This window comes from Labrus mixtus, chromosome 1 (genome assembly GCF_963584025.1).
Source record: "Labrus mixtus chromosome 1, fLabMix1.1, whole genome shotgun sequence".
NCBI lineage: Eukaryota > Metazoa > Chordata > Actinopteri > Labriformes > Labridae > Labrus > Labrus mixtus.
This window is the reverse complement of record NC_083612.1, coordinates 15619742-15643480: the sequence shown is the minus strand read 5'-3', so window position 1 is coordinate 15643480 and position 23739 is coordinate 15619742. Positions and strand designations below refer to the sequence as shown.

The 23739-nt window shown below is 38.9% G+C and overlaps 1 protein-coding gene across 1 annotated transcript; it reads left to right on the top strand.

The window, feature by feature from the left end:
• Positions 1-260: 260 nt before the first annotated feature.
• On the top strand, positions 261-5058 carry psmd14 (proteasome 26S subunit, non-ATPase 14). Its single transcript, XM_061035136.1, has 11 exons — positions 261-395; positions 1241-1296; positions 1743-1814; positions 1916-2035; positions 2207-2277; positions 2507-2657; positions 2767-2874; positions 3027-3101; positions 3183-3308; positions 3804-3866; positions 4890-5058. The coding sequence occupies exons 2-11, from the start codon at positions 1249-1251 to the stop codon at positions 4986-4988; spliced, it is 933 nt and encodes a 310-aa protein (XP_060891119.1). The 5' UTR covers positions 261-395; positions 1241-1248; the 3' UTR covers positions 4989-5058.
• The last annotated feature ends 18681 nt before the right edge of the window (positions 5059-23739 follow it).

The following is a 23739-nucleotide window of genomic DNA, read 5'->3' as shown; positions in this document are numbered from 1 at the left end:
TCCAGTTCTGTTTACAGAAGCAAAAGCACAGTTTGTTTAAAGAAAAAAAAGGATTGAAAACCTGCGTAGTGTATTTTGTTTCTCAGCTCAATAAATTAAACTTTAGTTTAAATTGAAAGCATTGAATATAAAACTGATATATATATATATATAAAAAGAGGCAAGAGCTAGTCGTGGTATGTATTAGTCACAGCAGTAGTGAAATAAATTGTGGCGCCCCCTTGTGTCTCATTTACGCAGTTGCCAGTCTTGCTAAAATCTAAAACGTCATCAGAGCGACGGAAGTAGTTTTTCTAAAAAGAGACAATTCTGGCTGATTCATTGTAGACATTTGGGTTGATTCGACTTCACACATAAACACAGACTTTCTTCTCATATATTGACATTAACACAAGGTAAGTAGACTAAGAGCTTTGAAATGTAGAAAGGCTTTAAAATAATGCGGTGGTGCAGGTTTAATGTTAATAATTTGAAGCTGTTTCGATGTAGATGACACAGGCTAAACGAAGCTAATAATAGTAAGCTAACGCTGTTCGTGATCTCTCTTGTGTTTTTTAAACTCGACACATGTGTTTTTTAAAGAGATGTTTCCCATAAGAGCTAAACTTTAAATCAAATAGGACATCATATCTCACATTTTAATGCTGTGTTGACGTGGTTATTGGTGAATTAGCATGCTGAGGCTAACTAGCGATTGGATGCTAACTCCGATTTTATTTCGTACGTAAAGTTACATTAATGAGTATCAGGCTTGATGACATCATTTTGTAGTTTTTATGGGAATTGCATTTATAAACAGATGTGTGTTAGTCAACTTCTTTGTTGGTAAAACTTTCATTAAACCTTATTTAATAAATCAAAAGTTGATTAATGTCATCAGGGTGTCACTTTATATTTACCCATCAGCACAAATATAAAACACAATGTTAAGTTTTAATTCACTGAGGTTGATTATTTCTTATAGAGGAAAATAAATAAATATATATATATATAAAAAATACAATATATATATTTAAAAAAATAATATATTTTAATATATAAAAAATGCAATATATATACATATTTTTTTAAATATATAAAAATATAATATTATACATTTATTTTATTAAAAGCTTAATCTTGTGTAAGAATTAAATAAGTTTTGAAATCCTAAAACTTTCCTTATGTGAAATGAAATGTATCACTCACTGTACAGCCAGAAGGCAAGATGATAATTACTTTGTTATGTCTGTCTCAACAGATCTTCACATGGACCGACTGCTGAGGCTGGGTGGGGGAATGCCAGGGCTTGGCCAGGTAATTACATTGAGCGAAATTGCCATTGATAAACAACGTAAACAATGGTTTCTAATGCGTTCTTTTCTAGCCTTGACGTGTAGCGTAGTGTACGACAGTAATAAAGGAAACTAAACGATTCAATACTTGTATTATGATAAATAAAATGATCAAATCCAGTACTGTATTTAAAAGGCCTGAATTCGGGGCGCTGGTGGCGCAGTGGTTAATGTGCACGCCCCATGTATGGAGGCTGTAGTCTTCCAAGCGGGCGGCCCGGGTTCGAATCCGGCCTGTGGCTTCTTTCCCGCATGTCATTCCCCACTCTCTCTCTCCCTGATTTCCGACTCTATCCACTGTCCTGTCTCTCCAATAAAGGCACAAAAAGCCCCAAAAAAATCTTAAAAAAAAAAAAAAAAAAAAAAAAAGGCCTGAATTAATAAATAAACCCTGCTTTGACTCCTCAGGGCCCCCCGACTGATGCACCTGCTGTGGACACTGCTGAGCAGGTGTATATCTCCTCTTTGGCCCTGCTAAAGGTAATCACTCAACATCTGCACTAAAATGATCCTCTTAAGTTTTTATGCAATTTTTTTGTAAAATTTCTTTGACCTCTCACTCGTGTATTTGCTCTTATCAGATGTTGAAACACGGCCGTGCTGGTGTACCAATGGAGGTTATGGGACTGATGTTGGGAGAATTTGTAGATGACTACACAGTGCGAGTGATCGATGTGTTTGCCATGCCCCAGTCAGGAACCGTACGTATCTTCCCCTAAACTCAATGTATATGTAATTTAAATAATCTGATCTGGAGGCCCATTAAATAATAAATCTGTAAAGCTGACTTATGTCTGTCTTCATAAGTAGTTGAGTAATAAATGATTTGTTTGTTTGCTTTGGCTCGTCATAACTGAATTATCTATTCACAGGGTGTGAGTGTTGAAGCCGTGGACCCCGTGTTCCAGGCAAAGATGTTGGATATGCTGAAGCAGACCGGCAGGTAAAACGTTGACTCAACACACATCTATTATCGCAATATTTGGAAAAGTATTGGATTTTTTCCCCCATACATTGATCAAAATGAATAGAACTATACTAATGTGTCTTAATCAATGGCAAAACAGTTTCATTAATCCTCACTTAAATGACAAATGATCAAATATCTTGGCTTTTTAAAAATCTTGTTCTTCTAAACATGTTTTCTGTCCTTCTCCCGTATTGTTCACCAGACCAGAGATGGTAGTGGGATGGTACCACAGTCACCCTGGTTTTGGCTGTTGGTTGTCTGGCGTGGACATAAACACACAGCAGAGCTTTGAGGCCCTGTCAGAGCGAGCCGTCGCAGTGGTGGTTGATCCCATTCAGAGCGTCAAAGGAAAGGTAAAGATGTGTGGCTGATTTGAAAGAATCTTGTGACTCTGTATGCATTCATACACGTTCTGATTTTGACTGTGAACTCTTAATAATTTGTGCCGTCGGTCCTCTGCAGGTTGTTATCGATGCCTTCAGATTGATCAACGCCAACATGATGGTGTTAGGTCATGAACCAAGACAAACCACATCCAATCTGGGTCATCTGAACAAGCCTTCAATCCAGGTAATACATTGTTCATGGCACCATCATCATTGTGTAAAATAGATTACTGAAAAGTAGTGGAATTTTACTTCTAGCGTGTGAGATTTTCCACTCTGCACCCTGAGGTTGGTTTTGTTATGATGTCATAAAGTTAAGCTTTTTTATGTTTTCAGGCTCTTATTCATGGACTTAACAGACACTACTACTCCATCACCATCAATTACAGGAAAAATGAGCTGGAGCAAAAGGTTTGCAAAAACACTTATCAAAGAATCATTTAGTTATTTGTTTTTTAATGAGACATGAAAATAATCCGTTTCATTTTTCAGATGCTGTTGAACCTGCATAAGAAGAGCTGGATGGAGGGTCTGACCCTGCAGGACTACAGCGAGCACTGCAAGCTCAATGAGACCATTGTCAAGGAAATGCTGGAGCTGGCTAAGAACTACAATAAGGTACAACTTTAAGACCACCGGTTGTTAAAAACTCAAGAAAAAGCAACATTATCTTACAGTTGAAGGCTGAAATAGCCCTAAAACATCAGGAAGGAGAAAAAAGGTTCTATTGTCCATTATTTCAAAAATACTGTACCTTTAATTTAAATAAACGGAGTAGATTGAAATATTTTAAGAATAAAGTGTATGATTCAGAATAGAAACAAAGAAAGCTTTGTAACCCCCTCAAATATGAAATCAATTGACATGTGATTTTATGATTAATCCATAAAACAAGAAGACGGCTACTGCACTAGTGCTGGTGCTTCATTGATGCAGATGTGCATGCTGTATTTAGCTTTAACAAGATATTAAAACATTTGCGTGGGCTAAAATTCTCTAGTATTTCTGAAGAGAAATAAAATGCAACACGGATGGTCGCATGCATGCAAACAAGCAGTCAGAGCATGCTACTGGAGCCCCTACTCAATATTAAGACTTTTCTTCTCACCTCAGGCTGTTGAAGAGGAGGACAAAATGACCCCCGAGCAGCTGGCCATCAAGAACGTTGGAAAACAGGTAAAAATGACATTTCATGCTTCAGTAAAGAAAATAATTGATACTAATATTATTTTAGAATAATGTATTGCTTCATTTAGGTCAGTGTCTGTTGATGATGGTTAGCACAGTGGTTTGAGTCAGACTTAGCATATCCAAACAGAGTACTGTTGTACCAGCTATGTGTTAAGTTCTAACCTACGATGGAGTCTATGCACTACTAAAATAAAAGGTTTTGCACCAGCTATGGTTCCAACTAAGGCACAAGTTATACTGTAAATGTTAAACGTAGCTCCTAGTATATGTAAAGTCCTCCTTAAATTACAGATTTTCATTTTCAAAGGTGGGATAACGTTGAGGATTAGGTGGAGCAGAGGGTACTACCGTCTGTTTGGTGTCGGCAGTGCGTTCTCTGTGAAAGATTTCATCCCTCAGAAATGTATTATGACTTTGATTTGTAATCACACTTCGTTTTCCATGAGCGGAGATAATTCCATCCATCCAACAACAAGGTCAAATGTCCTAATGTTTTAGTGGTAGATTTCACCACTCAATGTCACTGTAGTTGTATATTGAGGCTATATCTGTTTTTAATCACCTAATTGTAAAGCTTTATCATATTTTACAAACATTTCAGTCGCTGATTATGGATTACCGTCGTTAATGGAAGTAATTTTCAACTCTTAGTCTGTTCTAAGACAGTCACGCAGCGCTGTAACAAACACTGCATTAAAAACTGCTTTTCACTGATTGGTCACAGGAAGTTAAAACGTAATTTCTGCAACAGTATTTTGGTTAGTTTGGACGTTACTTAGTTAAGATGACCGAACAACTCAAGTTAGAATCGAATCAGTTTCAAAGTAGGGTTCAGTGTGAACTTTACACCCAAACTGAAGACAGAACTTGCACGTAGCTGGTGCAACAGGCCACGGATGACTGCTTTGTTAAATGTTGTATTACCCACAGACTTGTTACAGAAACAGTTTGTTTGAAGAATCTTCATACCAAATCCCATCTCATTGTTATTTTCTGTCCTTCTTGCAGGATCCCAAGAGGCACTTGGAGGAGCATGTTGATGTTTTGATGACATCCAACATTGTTCAGTGCTTAGCTGCCATGTTGGATACCGTAGTTTTCCAGTGATGGCCCTGTGTGTATATATTGCAACCATTGTTTTCTTTTATATAAAATAAATGTATGTATGAAAAGAAGACTCCGGCTTCGTTTGTATCTCCTTTTTAAGCAGCAAGTCGTACAATTGTGACAGCACAAATATTTGTTTGAATCAATGCTTCCTATTCAACATTTTAGTGTTGGATTTTTCTTCCCTTTTTCAAACATGTCAAAGGCGTAATTGTCACATCAGTTTTATTACACTTCTTTAAGATAAGGTAAGATGCTCCTTTATTCATCCCACAACGGAGAAATGTACATTGTTACAGCAGCAAAGAGCATGGATTGCCAAGAAAAGAAACACACAGTGCACAGTCACACAGTGCGTAATTAAATAGAAAAAGAAACATAAAGAATATAGATAAAAAATATAGAGAGCTGAGAGCTGAAGTTTAAACAGAATGAAGTCAGAATATTCAGTAGTAAGAACACCATGTCCACAGTGCACATACAATGAAACATGTTATTGCACAAGGTAGTTTGATAACATAAAAATATATTATTGCACAAGGTAGGAATGAATTGTCCGGTTTGTTTGTGTGTTTTGTGATCTACTGGGAGCAGGCTTGTTTTAACAGGCTTGTTATTAAGTCTTTTAGTTTTGTCTGAAATATTTTCTAAAATGAGAAGTCTTTGTTTTGTTAGTTTTACTGCTTAGTTAAGATGTATGAAATTACAGTGAGTGTAGAGTTCAAATATGAATTCAAACTGCACAAATGGAAGCTCTTGCTTTAATGTAATACTCATCCCAACCACTTGATGGTGCAAGAGTTTGAAGTTACACGGACCAAGTTGTGATTACATCTCAGACAGGCTTGTTTGTCTCAGTCGAGTGTTGTCATCAGAAGATTTTTGTGCAACTTTTCATCCCAGTTATTTGTCAAGAGTTAAAGCATCCTAGTTTCACAGACTTTCAGGGATTTTTTTGACAGCTTTGTGGAGATTGTTGTAATTGTTGACAAAGCATACTTCAGGGGAACACTGCGTACTTTGCCAAAATGTAAAAGAACACACTTAACCTTATCAAAGTGTCCACTGTAAACTCTGACTGCTACACTTTAATACTTGACACACTGTGTTTCTTCTATCAGCTCTGTTTTGGTGTTCAAATGTTGATGCTTCCCTTTAAGGCGAAAGCTCCAAGTTCATTAGAAGCGAAATGGTGAGTGGTGAAAGCCTTGTGCCCCTGCTGACCTTTTGTCATCTTAGATTTTCTAAAGCTTGCGTCTTTGTACAGTAGACAGACGTCAAGTCAGACATGAGTAATATACAGCCAGGACTTGAAAAGAGGAATTCAACCCCAAATGTGTCCACTGAATTGCAGCTTTTGCAATGTTTTTTTTTTGCTTACAAAGAGGAAAAAAAGAGCATGATGTTAAAAACATAAACCTGACTCATGAAGAATTTTATCTCTGAGGATCATCCCAGATAAACTCAATGAAACAACTCGATAAAGTCACCTATCCTCTGAAGGAGCATTTGTAGATTATCAATCATATTTATCCAATTGGGTTACATTGCAACACAAGTCCTGTTCTCTAGTAGGAGCTGGACCAAACAGCTGATATTTCGATAAGTTAATCACAATTACAAGGAAAACGTCTCCATAATGGGTTCACATGGTGTCAGCCAGAGGTGCAGCTCATATTGCAATAGCAGCAGAGAACATGCAGCATATGGTCTTTCTCCATCAGCTCCAGTATACACTAACTGGACAGAGAATTATGGCAGACGTGGGCCCCAGCCATAAAATCCAGATCTTCGCGTTACATCATTTTCTGTTCCTAAGAGAGATCTGTGCTGTGTTCCCCTCAGAGGAAGAAGTTGGCTCTTTCTTTGAGCATATTGTGAAAAGTGTGAAAATGTGGGGCTGTGAAATGAAACACCTTTCCTAGCATTTGGGAAAGACGCAGTGGGCCTCACCATCATCCAAAAACGGTCATTGAATAACTCAAAATCCAAGAGAGCTTAAATAAACACTCCAGGCTGTATTAGATCCATGCAACAGCTGTTTGGGATGTGTTGAAGTAGCAATGTGAAAAGGCATTAAAATGCAGATTTTAATTTTCATCAAAGTGGGAAATTTTTACAGATTATTTTTTTGGGGTTTGTGGTGGGGGGGGGGGGGGGGGGCAGTGGGAGTGGAGGATTGCCTTTCTTTTAGATAGCATAGAGCTGAACACAGTTGTTGTTCATGACTTTGTTTCTAAAGCTGAATAATTTAAGCCTCTAGTACCTCAATTAATTTAGTCGAGACACGAGCCAGACATCATCTTAAATGAAGATTGAGAATGTGCACTATGAGCAGACGGACTCTTTTTGGTGCACCTGTTTTTTTTTTTTAAACACTACAAAATGGAAACCCCAGTTTTAGGAAAAGACATGAAAAAGTTGTTTTAAACTGTGTCCAATGTGCAAAAGATAGTAGTAAAGTTCCCCACCAGTGGAAACAACTTGATTTGGGGCCAAATGAGCTGCCCTATGTACGAAAAACAGTTTTGCCTGGTTCAGTGATGAAGGGTCCCAAGATTGTTTGGTTTTTATCCAAGGGTTATATTAGTGATCATTTAATTGGGGTGCCAGATAGTGGTTAAGGCGTGCGCTCGATGAACGGAGGCTGTAGTCCAATAGGTTCCAATTTGTCCTCGGCCCTTTGCTGCATGTCATCCCCCACTCTCTCCTCCCAGCGTTTCCTGTCTCTCCTCAGCTGTACTATCCAAATAGCAATGAAAAATCAATCATCACAACTTTCTTTGCTTATGGTGCCCAACCATATGCTTTTGGTGCACCCCCTTCTTTTGCCACAACTCTTGACAGCCCAAGTCCACCACTGGCAATAAGTTATTTTCCATCATTGTGTAAAGACAGAGGGAGGGGGAGGCAGACAAGCTTGTCTGCATGGACACATGAATTTGTGTACTCACGTGTTAATTCCCTTTTAGGGGCTGAATCATCATGCCGTGTTTTCATTCTCGCCAGCTGAAATCATGGAGACGTATTCAGACATGGTCCATCCTGTTATAAATGTTAGAGATGTCTCACTGAGATTACAGACTCAAATAAAACCAGCGTGCGGCCTGATTAGAAGCCACGCCGTTCGGCAAGTACCATAGAACAATGATATCTCTCTCAGGCCATCAGAAAGAGACTTCCCCTTCAGAAGACTTCAATGTAACACACAAATCTCAACCGGCTCTTTGTAACTCTTAAGATAAAAAAGCTTTAGAAATGCTTTCATCTCCCTCTATCAGTATGGACATTAGTTCATATAAAACCAGCTTAATCTTATTTCTGTTTGACTGGAGACTCAGTAATGCTCAAGACTTTGTCAGACCTTTTTTCCTCCTTCTGCAAAATCTACTTTCTCCTACTCATTGCATGGACACCCAAAGGTGAACCGACTCATGCACATGCTCCTTTCCAAACGAGTGTTTGCCTCCTTCTATCCACTAGTTGTGGCAAACCACTTCCAAGCAGATCATTTAAAGGGGGGAGGCTCTAAACATGACTGGGGCTTTAGTTACCCCTGATGCTGTTTGGTGCGGTTTAGGAGGACTGATCACTCCCACGTGACTTCAGCCAAGTACACAACACTCTGCCCCGCCTCAGTGGATAGGAGCCAAAGGATGACTTAAGGATTTTTTAAGAGTGAGCTATCAAAGACCAACAAAGAAGAGAGTTGCAAACAGTGAATAAACACAGCTTTGCAAAAAGACAATACTTGAACTGTGAAGTGCTTACACTTCTTTAAGCTGATCCAGTGTGCTTTCAAATCCAAAATCATCTTTTTGAGGACCTTTCTTTTTTAAGTTTCAAAGTTCATACTCAACCTTTGAAAACAGCAGATGATTATTCCATGTTACAGTTTATGAGCTATAATAACGTTTCTGACAATTTCACATGATATTTACCACGGCTTTAGCCTTGCTAGCCGCCATGCTAGCTGCTTTGCTCATGGCATGTTGTGTGGTTGATTGGATGGATTTTTGTGACACTGGGGAAAATCTTAACCAGGATGAATCACTTTGTAATCACTTTCGACCACAACAGGTCAAGGGTTTCAATTATCCTGCAAAATATCTAAACATCTACTGTACTCGCTGGATTGGAAGAAAACTCGGTTTAGCATTCCTGGTTCCCAGATAATGAATCCTAATCATTTTGGTGATCCCATGACTGTATTCCCCATCACCATAAGATGGTTTAAATGAAATAGCTCAGCAAACTGTGGGAGCAAACACTTATTGGATTTGGTAAACTCATTAATGGGCTGCTCAAGATAAACCGTAAACTTCTTACGTGATCCTCTGACTATCATCTGATGCCATCAACAGACAAAAGTACTTTATGTTAAGATGCATTCAAAAGCTCAAAGACTCTATTCCTGTACCAAGCGTTGTCCTTCCAGCAGCAGCCCAAGTTTAATTCCAATCGAGGAGGCTTTACTTATTAAACAATGAAAAAAAAAATCAACAACCACAGCAAAAACATGCCAGACCAATCCCTTTCCCATCCTTGTCTTTAGTTCGAATCAATCTCGCTACACTGATATCGCCTCACATTTGTGCAGCCTTCCAGAGCAGCTAGCATAGCTGTTATCTCTTATTCATATATCTTAACCTGGTTAAACCAACATGTATGCATGGCATTTAAAAAAAAGGAAATTTAAACCACTACATTCCCAAAATAGATTCCATACTCTGTGGTACATAAAGTATATATTGTGATTCAGAAAAGGAAGATAAGTGAAACTTTTGTTTTGTGACCTCTCGTTGTTCTGCTCATCAGATTGGTCGCAAGGAATGTGACTACTTGTCTGCACACAGTATGTGAAAAAAGTGTATGTTCTATAAATACTGCTTGTTCATTATTACACATGTATGTGAATTTTTGCACATCTGGAGGAGCATCCCTTCAGGGTCATAAACACTCACCCAACAACCAAGACGTGCTTTCACACAGCCTCCATGAAGCGCCTTCCTCACCCTGACTGTATTCTACCTTTTCTCCTCTTCCCATTAAATGTAACCAAGCAAAGTTAGTGGACCATTAGGGCACTTAAATGTAATGCAATCTGCTAGACAGCTGTGTTACATCAGTCTGACTCTGCCCCAGCAGTCAGATAGCCTGATCAGTCTCTCAGCACATCTGTTCAGTCAAGAAATAAACAGATCTGCCCTCTCGGCTTAGGGCTGCAGTGTTTTCTGGCAAACTCTAACGTATACACCATGTGAAAAATGGTGCCTGCTACTGTAAGAGGGGGCATGACATTTGGATTTAGTGGAATGTGAACTGTTTGTATTTAGTACTGAATCAAACTCAGACCAGACAGGAGACTTGGATCATAGTTTGAACAATCAGTAATCATCTGCAGAGCGAGCCTGCCATTTAAAAATAAATGAAAGCATGAATGAGTGGCAGTGACAACATAGTGATGCTGCTTCCATCATTCCAGTTCAACCAAATTCCATTTTAGGAATATTTACTGTATGACTGTGTTTTGCTCCTTAAAATTTGAGTCCGTTGAGTGAAAGCATAGATATTTACCGGAGCTCTGTGACTGCTTGGCAGAAAATATAAAGTATATGAAGACAGCAAATAAATAACAAATAAGAGTAATTTCATGATTTGGCGAGACTATTTCTGAAACTTCATGGCAATTAAGTCTTTGAATTGAGTTAAGAAACATGAGAAAGAAACTGAGGGTGTGGTGGTATGAAAATGTTAAAAACACATCGCAAAAAAACACAGAACAATTTCAAACACTTCCGTTAACTCGCAGGACTTGAAAAGTTCCCCTTCATTCTTTTCCTCTACACAAACAACTTACGTGAGCCTCTGATCTCTATTAAGTAAAGCAGAGCAGAGTTAACAATAGACCATTCCCCTGACTGGAGGCTGTAAAAGTCACAGTGCAGAGGGGAGTGTGTGTACCTGCCTCTCTTATTGTGGCCTTCAGTGACCTGCTCTGACCCCCACCAAACATCACAAAGAAATCAAATATAGTACCTAATTACTCTCCTACAATGTTTGTGCATTTGAGTTTTTTCCCCATTTGCTCACTACTACCTTTTAGACTTTAAGTTATAAATTGGAGCCATACTAGTTTATTGTTTTAATTTGAGCCTCATTTTGGTTCCTCTGGTTGCTGTCAGTGTCAGAGAATGATCTTAAATGGGAATGGATTAGATGACTGGATATAAACTTTATTCATCATGTCAATTTAAGGTAAACTGACACACAATCAAGAGTTCATCTTCTGGATCAAAAGCTAATATGGAATTGAAAGAGATTCTTATGTAAGTCTTTATTCAAGCTTGCAATGTCAGTCAGTTTGGGCTGGATCCTTCTGCAAGTGGCCATCATAGCTATGCAGCTTTTGTTAAAACATCCTGCAGAATATAATCTAAGGTGCATTCAGTAGTAAGAACACCAAGCAAAAATTTCCAGTCATACAAACCAGGAATATTAAAAAACTATACAGCATTAATGTGCTTGATGTCATTTCTGCATTACAAATATTATTTATTTTTTCATGTGATTTCATGTTCTGCTGTAATCGTGGTTTAAAGATCATCTGAAGACTTCGACGACATGAACATGAAAACATCGACTCGAGAAGCTGAGGAGGAGAAAGTCCTCCAGAAAAATCAGAAACTGGAATACGTTTTAAATGCAGAGGTTTTTTTTTTTTTACTGATGCATTCAGGAGGGCTGTTGTGAAAATATACTAAGAGGTCCAAAATCCTTTCAATTTGTATACATTTATTTTAAAGTCTTGTGCTGCTTTTCATTAAAACTGTTCTTTCATTTGTGTAGATTTGGTCCATTTGTTTGCAATGGTTTGCACTCACTTGACAAAAAACAACTGTAAGTCATGTGAACTTAATCGTGCTCTGCAGATGTGAGTATGAAGTGGCAGAGATGAGTGGGAAGTCTTAGTCCACTGGCCAAACTGTGGTAAAGTGCTGATTCCTGGGAAAAGGAAACTCTGACTAAGACTCCCATTTGTTTTCAGGCATGTGCAAAGGTGCTTGGTTTCTGCAGGGAACGCCAGCGGCCAAATTTTCAAAGCCCGGGGAGTCTACTGCCTAACTGTTTCTTATAATTATGAGAGGTCATATCTCTCTCCAATGTTTCTGGTCTTTGTCTATGTTATGTTATGTTATGTTATGTAATGCAGCCATATGCTTCCAATCCACAGGGGAGAGTCCAGAGCAAAAAAGCAGAATTTACCAGAACCTCTTATCTTCCAAAGATAAACATAGCAGGGAGTAGCTTACCCCCCTCAGAGTGTTTGTTTAAAGGTGGCTCTTAAAGTATCATTTAGACAAATGAATGAAGGGAAGAATGGGAACGAGTACACAAAGACCATCAGCCCCGTGATTAAAGCATCAGGGACGATACACCCCTTAATGTTTTTATCATGAAGCAAGAATTTTTGGAAAGCAGATGATTTCAGAGAAAGAATGAGTTCACTTTGTCCCCCCCAGAGAGATGTTTTTGTTCTTCTGTGTGTTTGGTCCTTTGGTAGGTTTACACACGTGTTTTTCCCCACAGCCTTTGCTTCAGTGGTCGTGGTACAGTAATGACAGTTAGGCAAGGCATCACAACAACCGGGTCATGGTGTTGTGATGTTTTTTGTTGCCCAGGACACTTCCACTCATCTCTGAAATATCACTCAGTGGTCTTGGGTTGATGATGTCACTGTCCGCAGAGTTTCCACCACAGCAGAGATGAAGCGAGTGGGTGTGTTACTCGCAGTCAGACCGGCTGCGTTTGCACAGGGACGAGGGTCCCATGGAACAGAACCACAAAAGAGATCGGCTGTTTTCATTCGTCTTGTTTTCAGGGCCTCAGTGTCTGGGTCTGTGTCAATAATGAACTCTAAAATTCTCTACATGCACTCACACACACAAGAACATTAAGCTACTCTCCATTTCGCACTATATCCCTCTCGCTCCTTTAATTCATGGTTACATAACACATGGGTCCTCTCAAAGTGACAGTAATGAGATATAAGTAGTGGTTTATATGTAGGAAATGGAAAAAACAGCAAAAATATTTTTCAATTCTGTATTGCATTCATGAAGTTTTCTTTATTATTTCAGCTGGAATTACTCACACTTTAAGTTAACTTTGGGGAGGCCTCAACGCTTTGGAAAAATGTTGGTGGGAAGTGAAGTCAAACAGACTTTGGGGTTTGTCTCCACTTATTTTACTGTAATGCAGGCAGCTGGAAAAGAGCATTAAGTGAATGCATTTTATTACAGGAGATTTAAGTATCTCTATATTTCTGACAGATGATGATGTTCTAGAGTCTGAGTCACTGGCTAAGTTGGATGGCTCTACGTAAGACGTTTCTGCAACCTGACAGAACAATTTCAAAGAGCAATTTTTAAGAGATAAAACAAGAGAAAAGCCAAAAAACTCTGAAGTCACACATAATCCCTCTGCTTGGGATGAACAGATGTCCTAAACATGATGTCAGAATTTAAAGTACCTGAATTTTCCCAGATAGTCTACCATTCATTTTTCAAATTCAAACTACCCTGACATGCCCTTGTTGCCAACTTCCTGTTGCGCTTTTAAACCATCTTAGATTTGAGATAACATTTGAAAGAAAAACAAACAGTATCAAATAAAACAGCTCAACCAATGCTTCTTCTTATGATAAAAAGCTTTATTGTAGAGGCTAGTTCATAATGGACCTGGTCAAATTAAACCAACATGGGCTAACAGGTTTCCCATCCTGATGAAGGACTTGTGGCTTCATCATGTGGCCAAAACATGTTGGTTTAATTTGATCAGTTCCATTATAAACCAGCCTTTACAATAAAGCTTTTAATTTTAAGAAGAGTGCCTTGGTTAAGCATTTTTCTCTTGATTCCTTTTTCCTTTAAAGAGCACCTTCTTTATTCTTTATTTTTTCACCTGCCTAAAGAACGACAAAGCTCTTCTATTTTGTTTCAAAATATATAGTGTTCGTCTTTCAGTCTACATGACACATCACTCACATTATATAACAACTACAGTATAAACAGGACATTTTTTGACATGACATAATGGTTTAAGTAGAAAATTATTTTGCATTTGGCAAGATAAAGTGCTGTAGCAGTTTAACTGACATTGTTACATTTTATGAACAAAAATACAGATACTTATTAAGTACTGGTACGGTACCCATTTATTGGCGTTTCCACCATCAAAAGTTGGGAATGGAACCAAAATAAAGGATCCGTACTGTCCTATTGGTACCCTTCTGTTGGGATGCAAAGGGTACCGATATGACCCTAAAGGGTCCCTTTTGTTTACTGTGTCCCGTTCTTCTTCTTCTTCGTTGAACTTAATTAATAGCGGGCTATACTGTGTTGGGCTGCTATGATGTCACACTATTACATAGCTGACGTGGCTGTGGAAACGCAAGCAAGACCAGGGTTTACCATACCAAATTCTACCAAACTGTACTGAACCAAACCGGACTACTTGGTTGAAACGGGGCTTTATACTCTTGATACTCAATATGTGGTATAATGTGTGGGGACTTTTTTTTATGCAACTTTGTTGATGGTCAGTCTATAGCTGGACTGATTCCTGTTAAATGTAGTAGTGATTTACATGTTTTGCAGAATAAATGTATGCTACTGACTCAATAGTTCCCTGACTTTCCTTTGATTCTTTTAGTTTTTCTTGCACTTTCAAAAAGTATAAATTAAATCAGATTTTCAAGAATTTTACTTCTGACCTCCAAAGAAAATTACGTAATTGCTAAAATAATTTGGCAACTTGACCCCTCCTCAGTGGCCTCACCTCAGAAACCTCCAGACTTCCTCTTTGGTCCTTACACAATCACCACTGACCTAAGCATCTCCACAACAAACATAAACTTTCACAATCACAAACAGGTTATATTTAGATTGTTCTGTATACCATCATATCAAATACTTCTCTGTCTTTTTATTCCATTTTGCAATGTTCAGTTCAACTACAGGTCAAACTGATATACTCTCTCTACATAAGTATGTTTTCAGTAGCTATTCAAATGTGGTTAGCCACTGATATGTCACTTCCTTTACCTGAATGTGCACCTTACACCACCTGTTGCATAACAGTCTCCAGTGAGTCAGATGAACAGCACCTCACACAGGCCTCTTTAATATGTCTTTAAAAGTTACCAGCATGTGGTCTGTCAATGTTGTCTGATATGCCTTCAGGGGAATATGAGCTGTGTCATTTGGGAGTGTAGAAGTGAAGAGACATGTTGAACACATAAACATGCACAAGCATACACACTCTGAGATGATGTCATACTTGTGGGAACCTCTATTTACCATCATCTCTTCAGCAGACTTCGTTTAAGCAGGATGAGACAGATCACCCTAAATTTATTTACATTAATTTTTTTCCTGGAAATAATTACGTTAGCCAGGGTGCATGTGAGGCAGATGTTTTTCAGTTTTTGGTCTCTGCTCCTTGATGATTTTTTTAGGCTTGAATGTCCTTTTGCTTGTTAGTTTTTCTCATAAGCACAGCACAGATTTGAAAATGTTGTTTCGGGCAAAACTGAGTAATGAAGAAACAAGTCATTCAGTAAAATATTCTGGCTTTATTAGGAGATAGTTTTTTTTCCAAGAGTATGATGGTGTTTAATAGGCTTGTAACTTTAATTGCAGTGGTAAGCTAGGATTGTGTGCCTACTTTGGTATTTAAAAGGCAGAGCTTCGGGAAACTCCTTTCACTTAATCCTCAATGTTTTCTCCATCCACAGAAGTATTCTGCTGGGAAATAGTGTAATAAGTTCTGTCAGTGTGCCTTTCCAAAGACTGAGTAATTCTCTTGGTTCTGATTTATTTGGTACTGCATTGCCATACATGTGATTATTATCAAACCTAGAACATTGTCAGAGTTTATTATTAAGAATTGTTTTATTCAGCTCTGAGATGAAAAGGAATCTCTCTACTTAATCTTTTATAACAACTGCACACAGTAGGCTTAAAGTATTTTGGCCATAGTTTTTGGCTCTCTTTGGCAGTCAGTCAAACATTCTCCTCAGAAAACAGCACTGTGGCAAATGGTCTGCGGATTTCTGCAGCCTCACAGGGAGCCAAATGGAGAGAAGTGCTCAGGCTGAGACCAAAAATGGTAGTAGGAAGGAAAGGCGAGTGGGTGATGGCAAGAAAAGGTTGAATGATAACATCACCCATATCAAAATTTCTGCTGAATGAATAATACTTAGCACTTCACTTTGTTCAACTTTTTAGAACACCTTTCTATTTCACAGGTAGTTCAAGTAGTCAGTGAGTTCAGTAATACTCAAAATAAAAAAAGAGTCTATAAAATCTCAGTCAGGTGTTGGAGTAATGTGTCACCAATGTGTGAACAACCCATAAAAGTTTAAAAGTGTGGGAACTGACCCCCTTCTTGGTACAGTAAATCCAGTTTTCCTTGACTCAGTAACTCCTGTTATAATATAAAAAGCAACTTGCAGGGACTTGTGACATGCTATTACAACACAATAATTATTACATTTGTGTTGTTGTGTATCATAATCACTGAGTTTCGTTGAATGTTCATGATGTAGCAACTGTGTGACTGAATGCATTTTAGTGCATCCAAGAAACGTACAATATTTTGTTTTTTAGAGTTTGTTTTGCTTTAAATTGTTAAATTATAAAGGCCCGATGATTGAGCCTTGGGGAACTCCACACATGTTGTTACTATAAGGAAACGGCCTATAAATGAACAAACAAGACAACAAAGCCTGTGTCCTCTAGTTAGGCCTTGAAACACTTTGAGATTGTGTCAGAGAGTTTCATCTAGTCTGTTTATGAATCCGTTATAGATGTGTTTACTTAAAAACTAAAATAAAGTAGACCAGATACCTAAAATGTACTCTAAATGTGGATACCTGGTTAAAAGAACCAACTTAAAACAAATCATAGGCATTAATTTGAACTACTTTCTAGTAAATGAATCATACTTATACATCACATTTCTTTCTCTTGATATCTAGCATGGTACCACTTTTTTTTTAAAGATTTGATTATTACCAATGTTCTTGTCTGATGATAGGTTTGTAATATCATCACTTGTCTGTCTTTGCAGGAGGGACGACACTTAATCCCAACATCATCACCACCCTACCAAGCTGTGAAATGCTATTATATCCCTCCTGTTAGACACTGTTAGAATCATTGTCTGGGTGTGAACTGTGACCCATGCTTCACTCAGCAGCAGACTGCTCATCCACAGCTGCACTGTCCTTCCACCCCCCTCAACCCCCTCATCTCTCTGCTTCCCCTGCCCTGCCCTGTCCAAGTTGTCCCTGCTGATCAGTAGACCTGTGTATCACTTCTAAAAGTGGTGTCAAAACAGAAACCTAACACATGTGTCTCCAAAAAAAAAAGGCACAGAGGGAGGATTTTTGTTGTTGTTACTGTGGTAAGGGTTACAGTGAAGTACTTCTTCATTTCTTGTTTCACGTACAAGATCGGTGGGTGACTACGTGCAACACACAAATTGGGTGGAGTCTGTGAAGACAAATCAGCATGCCTTGTAGACTTTGTTTGCTGAGGTGTCTGTGTATTTTTGAGCCCGGGCATATTTGTGGAGGCGTCTGACTATGTATGAGTCGAGGGGACTGTAGTGGTATGCACATGAGTGCTTTCATTTAACCTCCACACAGACTCCTGTCAGTACAACTCCTACTTCTTTTTCTATGCAAACCATTTCAGGTACACAACCCTTATTGTGGCTCCTGCTCTTGATTATAAGACAACAGGGGTTGTTTCTTTCTGTTGATTATTTTCCCAACAAGGCCTGCGGTCTTATGCTCATGGGGTTGTCATTAATTCCTGACTTCACCTGAGACAAGACAGGTGAGCATCCTCCTTCTATGTACAGCTCCAGGTGAGCTGGCATGTCCATGTTGTCTAGACGGGATGAGTGAGTAATGGTGATGCCTACAGCAGGGTACACATTTAATGACATTTCCCCGCACTGGTTTGGAAAGTGTGTCTGCATCATCAGGGTTCAGTTGCAGAAAAATATTTAGTGGTGATGCTCTATGAAAGGCTAATGTTTGTATTTGTGTGTGGTTGCGGTTTGGACAAAGGACTGCTGCTTTTGCAGGGAAATAGTCTTGTCGCAATGCCCTAAAAGTACACATTGGTGAAGAGAGAGAGGGGAAGTGCAGACAATGAGAAAAACATACAACAAAATGAGGGCAAGACTCTGAATTACATTTGTCAACATTCAAAGGACTCATAAACCCTGATTATGCTTCCCTGCAGGGTAGGAAAAGCACAAATCTCCTTTATGTCAAAGACGACGTCAGAAAATTGAAGGAGCAGACAGGAGAGTTGTAAAATACGTTGCTCTGTAGCTGTGTGCACATAGCCTACCGGAATCAAACACAACAACCTATTGTCTTTAAAACCAGAATGATGGAAACTGCTCAGTCGTTAAGGCTCAATGTTTTAAATAATATGGAAAATACCACAAGTAAATAGCCTGGGATTGCATCCCAATTGGCTCCGCATTTTGGGCACAAACAGCTTTTAGTTCAGAAGACGATTAATTTATGTAGCTACTCATTAACAACAAAAACATTTTTTTTTGCTGTGTATGTTTTGTCTGACTGTTGGCTGGCTTCTACTTTGGTCTTTTTCAACTCTCCAAAGGGCCAGTGAAATGTGCCTATACTCAAAGCCTCTCTTTGTCTCCTCCTGCCAGTAGCTTTTGAGGACAACCTGCTCAGTCAGAGATGACGAGGCAGGCAGGTTGTTGCAAGGGGGGGAAGCGCTTGAACCCACATCGCAGACACACACCAACAAAGTGAGTAATAGACTGACCGAGGTCAGGGAAGAATGATTCCCTACCTCACAGCCGGCGGAGCTTCCCGTACAACCCGTTGGAAATGTGCCCTGTCTGTGCGAATATCATCACCTTTCCACTGGCAATCTAATCAGGAAATCATTAGTGTGATGAACTGTGGCCTCTGCTTTGGCAGATTATCAGTCTTAGTTGATGTGACAACAGGAAAAGGCACAGACAATTTCACATGGCTCTCAAATTCTGTGCTCGTCTGCAAAGCTCATTTTGCATGTCTTACAAAGTGGCCATTTTTTATTTGCATGACTGAAAAAGATGTAGATTTGTTTGTTTTAATTTTGCAATTTACCTTCCACAAAAACAGTCTGGGTATTAACCCCAGGAAAGAACAGCTCCTTCTTTCACATTGACTGACTTTACTGTAGACTGTGTGTGAGGGGCGAGGTTAAAGAAGCATCCAAGGAGCACACAACTTCCACCAAGACCTTTTTACTGTTTTACCTTCTTACTCCATCAAACAAACACATGACACACTGCAGAAACAGATATGTAACCCTAATAAGCTCAGCTTATTTTCATCTGAAGTCACAGAGTGAAAAGACCGCACAGCCAATGTTGGTTTGACAGGTGGAGATATAAACCGTGACTGGACAGAGGAGGCTGAGCTGTTTGCAGAGGTGTGGGCTTTGCAGTGGTAGGGATAAAGATGGATCCTAAAAAGATAGAGAGGACAGAATTCTCACAGGAAGAAATTGTCTTTTAAAGTTAAGATTAGACAATTTATAGTGTCTGCAATTGAACCTGCAGAAATGATCACCCACATATAATTCTTCACAGCTCTATCACAATAGATGTGATGTTTCCAACATTTTAAAAAAACAAAAAACTAATATCCTGCTAACACAGAATGGTAGACAGAGCATTTAGAAACTATGGAGCCAGATATTTCCTTCAGGAGTGGGTGGTGATAAAACTGAGCTAAAAGTTGAGTAAATATTGAACTATTGCTTTGTATCTTTCCTACCTGTAAATTTGCAACTTTTTCAGTTTTACAGGTCATACTCGACCTTTTTACATTGCATGGTCAAGGTAGAACAGTTCCAGAATCAAAACAGTGGGGCAAAGTCTTTCAGCTTCGTTGCTGGCATCTGGGGTAGAAACAGAGTTGAAACAGAGGCCAATGGCAAACAGCAGAGCTGATAGGAACAGCACCTATATGTGTCTGTGTTATCTCAGACTTATGTGTGTATATGTAAAGCTTCTGATGTTTGTTTACACACCGTGAGTCTTTTGATTTGCAATGCCATAATTCTGCAGAATTCCTGCTTAAAAAAGCAAATGTTAGTGTTTTGTTTAAGGCTGCCCCCTAACGAGTGACACGACAGTTGTTTCAACTGAATTAAGATTTTAAGGCAAATACTTTCACACCATCATACAACAAAGTCATGCCCTGTGCAACTTGAATTATTTGGTCTGTGCGTGGACAGTTTGTGTCAGCTTACAGTTTTTTTCCCCACATTTTGGAGCATTAAGAGCCATGAAATGTCTTTACTTTATCTGCTCCCTTTGCGCCTCATCCGGTCTCTCGTCTCCGAGGCTGCTCATCTCCTGGGTGTGGGAGCGGCTTGTGTGACTCAGTCGATGAAGCAGCACCATCAGTACCCTTTACTTGTCAAACCCTTGCTGTCACTCTCCACACGGCCTCACCCAATCTGGTTTCCACAGTAACTCTTTATTGTAGCGCCGTGTTGTGGAATCTTGTGAAGAGCTTTGTCAGAGTTTTCGTCTCTGAACAGGTCGCCTACTCCTTGCGACCTCTGGCATTTCTTGTCAGCAGACCAGCAGATGCTCTTCACATCCTGTGAAGAAAATTCAGGCTGATTCAGAGCCGGGCAATGACGAGGAGCAGTGAGAACGCTGACAAGCCCAGATTTAGTTGCTCAACCATTTTCTTTACACCCAACAGCTGTTTGAGTGTGTACTTCTGCATAACTGCATCTGTGGTATTTTTCTCTATGTATTTAAACAACTGCAAAGTTACCTACTCTTACTTTTTCAGGCAGGATGCTTATGGCAAACAGCAGGAGAACAGATCGACATGGGTGTAATATAGAGATAGTCATTGACCCATTGCTGTTTATCTCCCACTGCCTTTCAGCATAAATCTACAATTTTACTACCCAATTTACGGTCCCTCTACCAAACCATCTCAAAAAAAATTTCACCAATCTGTCAATTAACACAATCACAAATACCTTCCCCCAACTATTCCATCCAGCTGTGGCCATCTGTCTCTCACTCACCAAATTGCGCGAGCACAGTTTGCTCCACATGTGTTAAAGTTGGCACACTTCACAGATGCCTTGTTTTAGATTTGGAAATAGTTGAAGTTAGTACCAGTTTCTTTTCTCTGTCTGTCAGCCAAGTAGAAACCCATTACTAATATGGATAAGTTCTGGAAGCACGCAAACTAATCCTTAAGTGAGAAACCATATGAAACCAGTTTGTGATAAATGTGTTTGTCAAACCTGTGCACACATTTGATTGAATAGTCCTGGGACCTGTTGCTATAGTCTCCTCAGGGACATAGCAGTCAAAACCCCACCTGACATTGATTAAGTGAGTCGCTCTCAGTGCACTTTGTCATTTCTGAGAAGTCTATGCACATCTCTGTGACTCGACTGTCAGTGGTCAATTTGCAAGTAAAAAATGAATGGGATAAAACAAAAACGTTATCTCCACTTCAGCTACTTTGAGCCGAAGAGATGCTGGTTGATGGATTTTGTTTGCTTTGGAAACTCTTTATCTCCTGTAGGTTTTAATCTAAACAATGGATACCAGTTTGTGGAGGTAGCTTCAAATGAAAAGTTATCTCTCATTAGGGAGAATAAAATGATCAAATCTCAATGTCTTCTAAAACACATAAGCTACCATTGACAGCTCAGCATTTATGCATATCACAGCTGTAGATTTCTGTGAATAAATCGACTGTGGGAAAATAAACTTGAAGAAAATGTATGTTTTGTTAATCTAAGTATAGATTATTGTTGTTTGGTAATGCTCTGCAGCCTTTTCAAATTAACCTAGCTTAATGTAATGCTACTTGCAACTGATTTATAGCAAATTTCAATGTTAAAAAACAGCTGAATGCAAAAGACTAATTCAAAACTTTAGACAGCAGCATCCTGCAGAAATGCCAGTTCCAGGTCTACAGGATTATCAGTCCAGGTTCTTACTCCACTCAGCTCCAAAATACAAATCACTCACACTGAGGGTCAACAGAAACTCACAGCGAGAACGTCCAGAGTGCACATAAATCTTTGTTGAAATATGGATGTCTTGTATTCAAAACAGAGACAGAGAGAGAAGAAGACGTGAGGTGGTTTGCTTTGAAATAAACCAGGCAGCCTTCCAGAGACTTTAACAGAGACGGCTCATAAATCTGAAAGTGAGACCCAACAGCTCAGGAAATTAAGTCATACCCCAAATACACAATTCTGGTAGGAACTCAATGTCCCTTTGTTCCCAAATATTTATACATTCTTATAAACCCGATTCCTCCCTTTATTGCATGCCTGCACATTTCAGGAACACATGCATTGTATAACTTCTGTGAATATGAAAGTTAAACATTTTGTTAACTTTCTTGCAGCTTCAAAATCTCCTGGGTTTTCATCCTCCACAGTTTGGCGCTGTTTCACAAGTGGAAAGTCTGTGGAGGCTTTTTCCACCCCGCTGAGATTAGTGACTCAGTTGTACTTAGTTTTAGAGCAAAAACAGTGTTTGTGCTGTTTTCTTCCTCTCTTTCCCCAAAACCATGTGTTTTATTTTTCAAACCTCATTTACCACTCGTACCAAAGGCCATTTGACGGGAAATCCAACACCACAGTCTCTCGCACAGGAGCTGTTCTCCACAACAGACCTTTCAACAGGTTCATGACATGAACAAGGCAGCACCATGCGGTCATCTTAATTATTTTCCTTTTTTTCCCCTTGTTTTTTGAAAAACATTTAATTTCTTGGCAGATACATTAACTTTCCACAAATTAACCCACATACCCTTGGTAGGTACATAACTATGACTTCCCAACCATCAGCAACCAACCATCAGCCATGTGTTGTTGCAGATTGTTTATCCACAGATTGTCTTTATTATGCAAAGCCCAAGGATTTAGAGGAAACACAAAATACATATGAATTTCATTCAGCCATCAAGTGCATAACATGTTGTGCCATGCATCTTGAACTATATCATTAAAATGCAAAGTCATTCAAAATGAGTCACATGCAGACACAAATTTAGAGTTACATGGGAACAACTAAAATTAGTTTTTTATTGTCACCAAAATGTGAAAACATTTCATTTCAAAACATTTTAGATTCAATAACTGAATTAAGAATTCTTATGTCCTTAAAAAAATATTGATTCTTTCAATAGCAAAAATGTGATTCCCTAAACACTTGCGTTGCTCATGATGAAACATATTTCGAAATTTGTTTTTATAGAAATGCCAGTACATTCAAAGCACAAAATTTCACTTCCCAACATTTAAACAGAAATGTATGTTTGCTTGGAAAAGTCATGTTGACTGACTGTGAATAACACATTAAAGCACTTCTCTGTAACGCAAACTTGGCTTTACCAGACAGATGATAAATAAAGAAAGGAAGAAACTGTCGACAGATGTAGAACAGGTGAAGTGGAAAGAAGGAGAGGGTGTGTGGGGTGGTGTTGGAGGAAGGCTACATTGATTCGGGTAAGACTGTCTGCGATGTTTTTTTAAAATACGGATTATATTATATAGACAAACATGCAAATAACACATATCAGAACAACAACCTTCAAGGCTTTAAGTATGCGACATAAAGGTATTAAAAAAGACTTGAA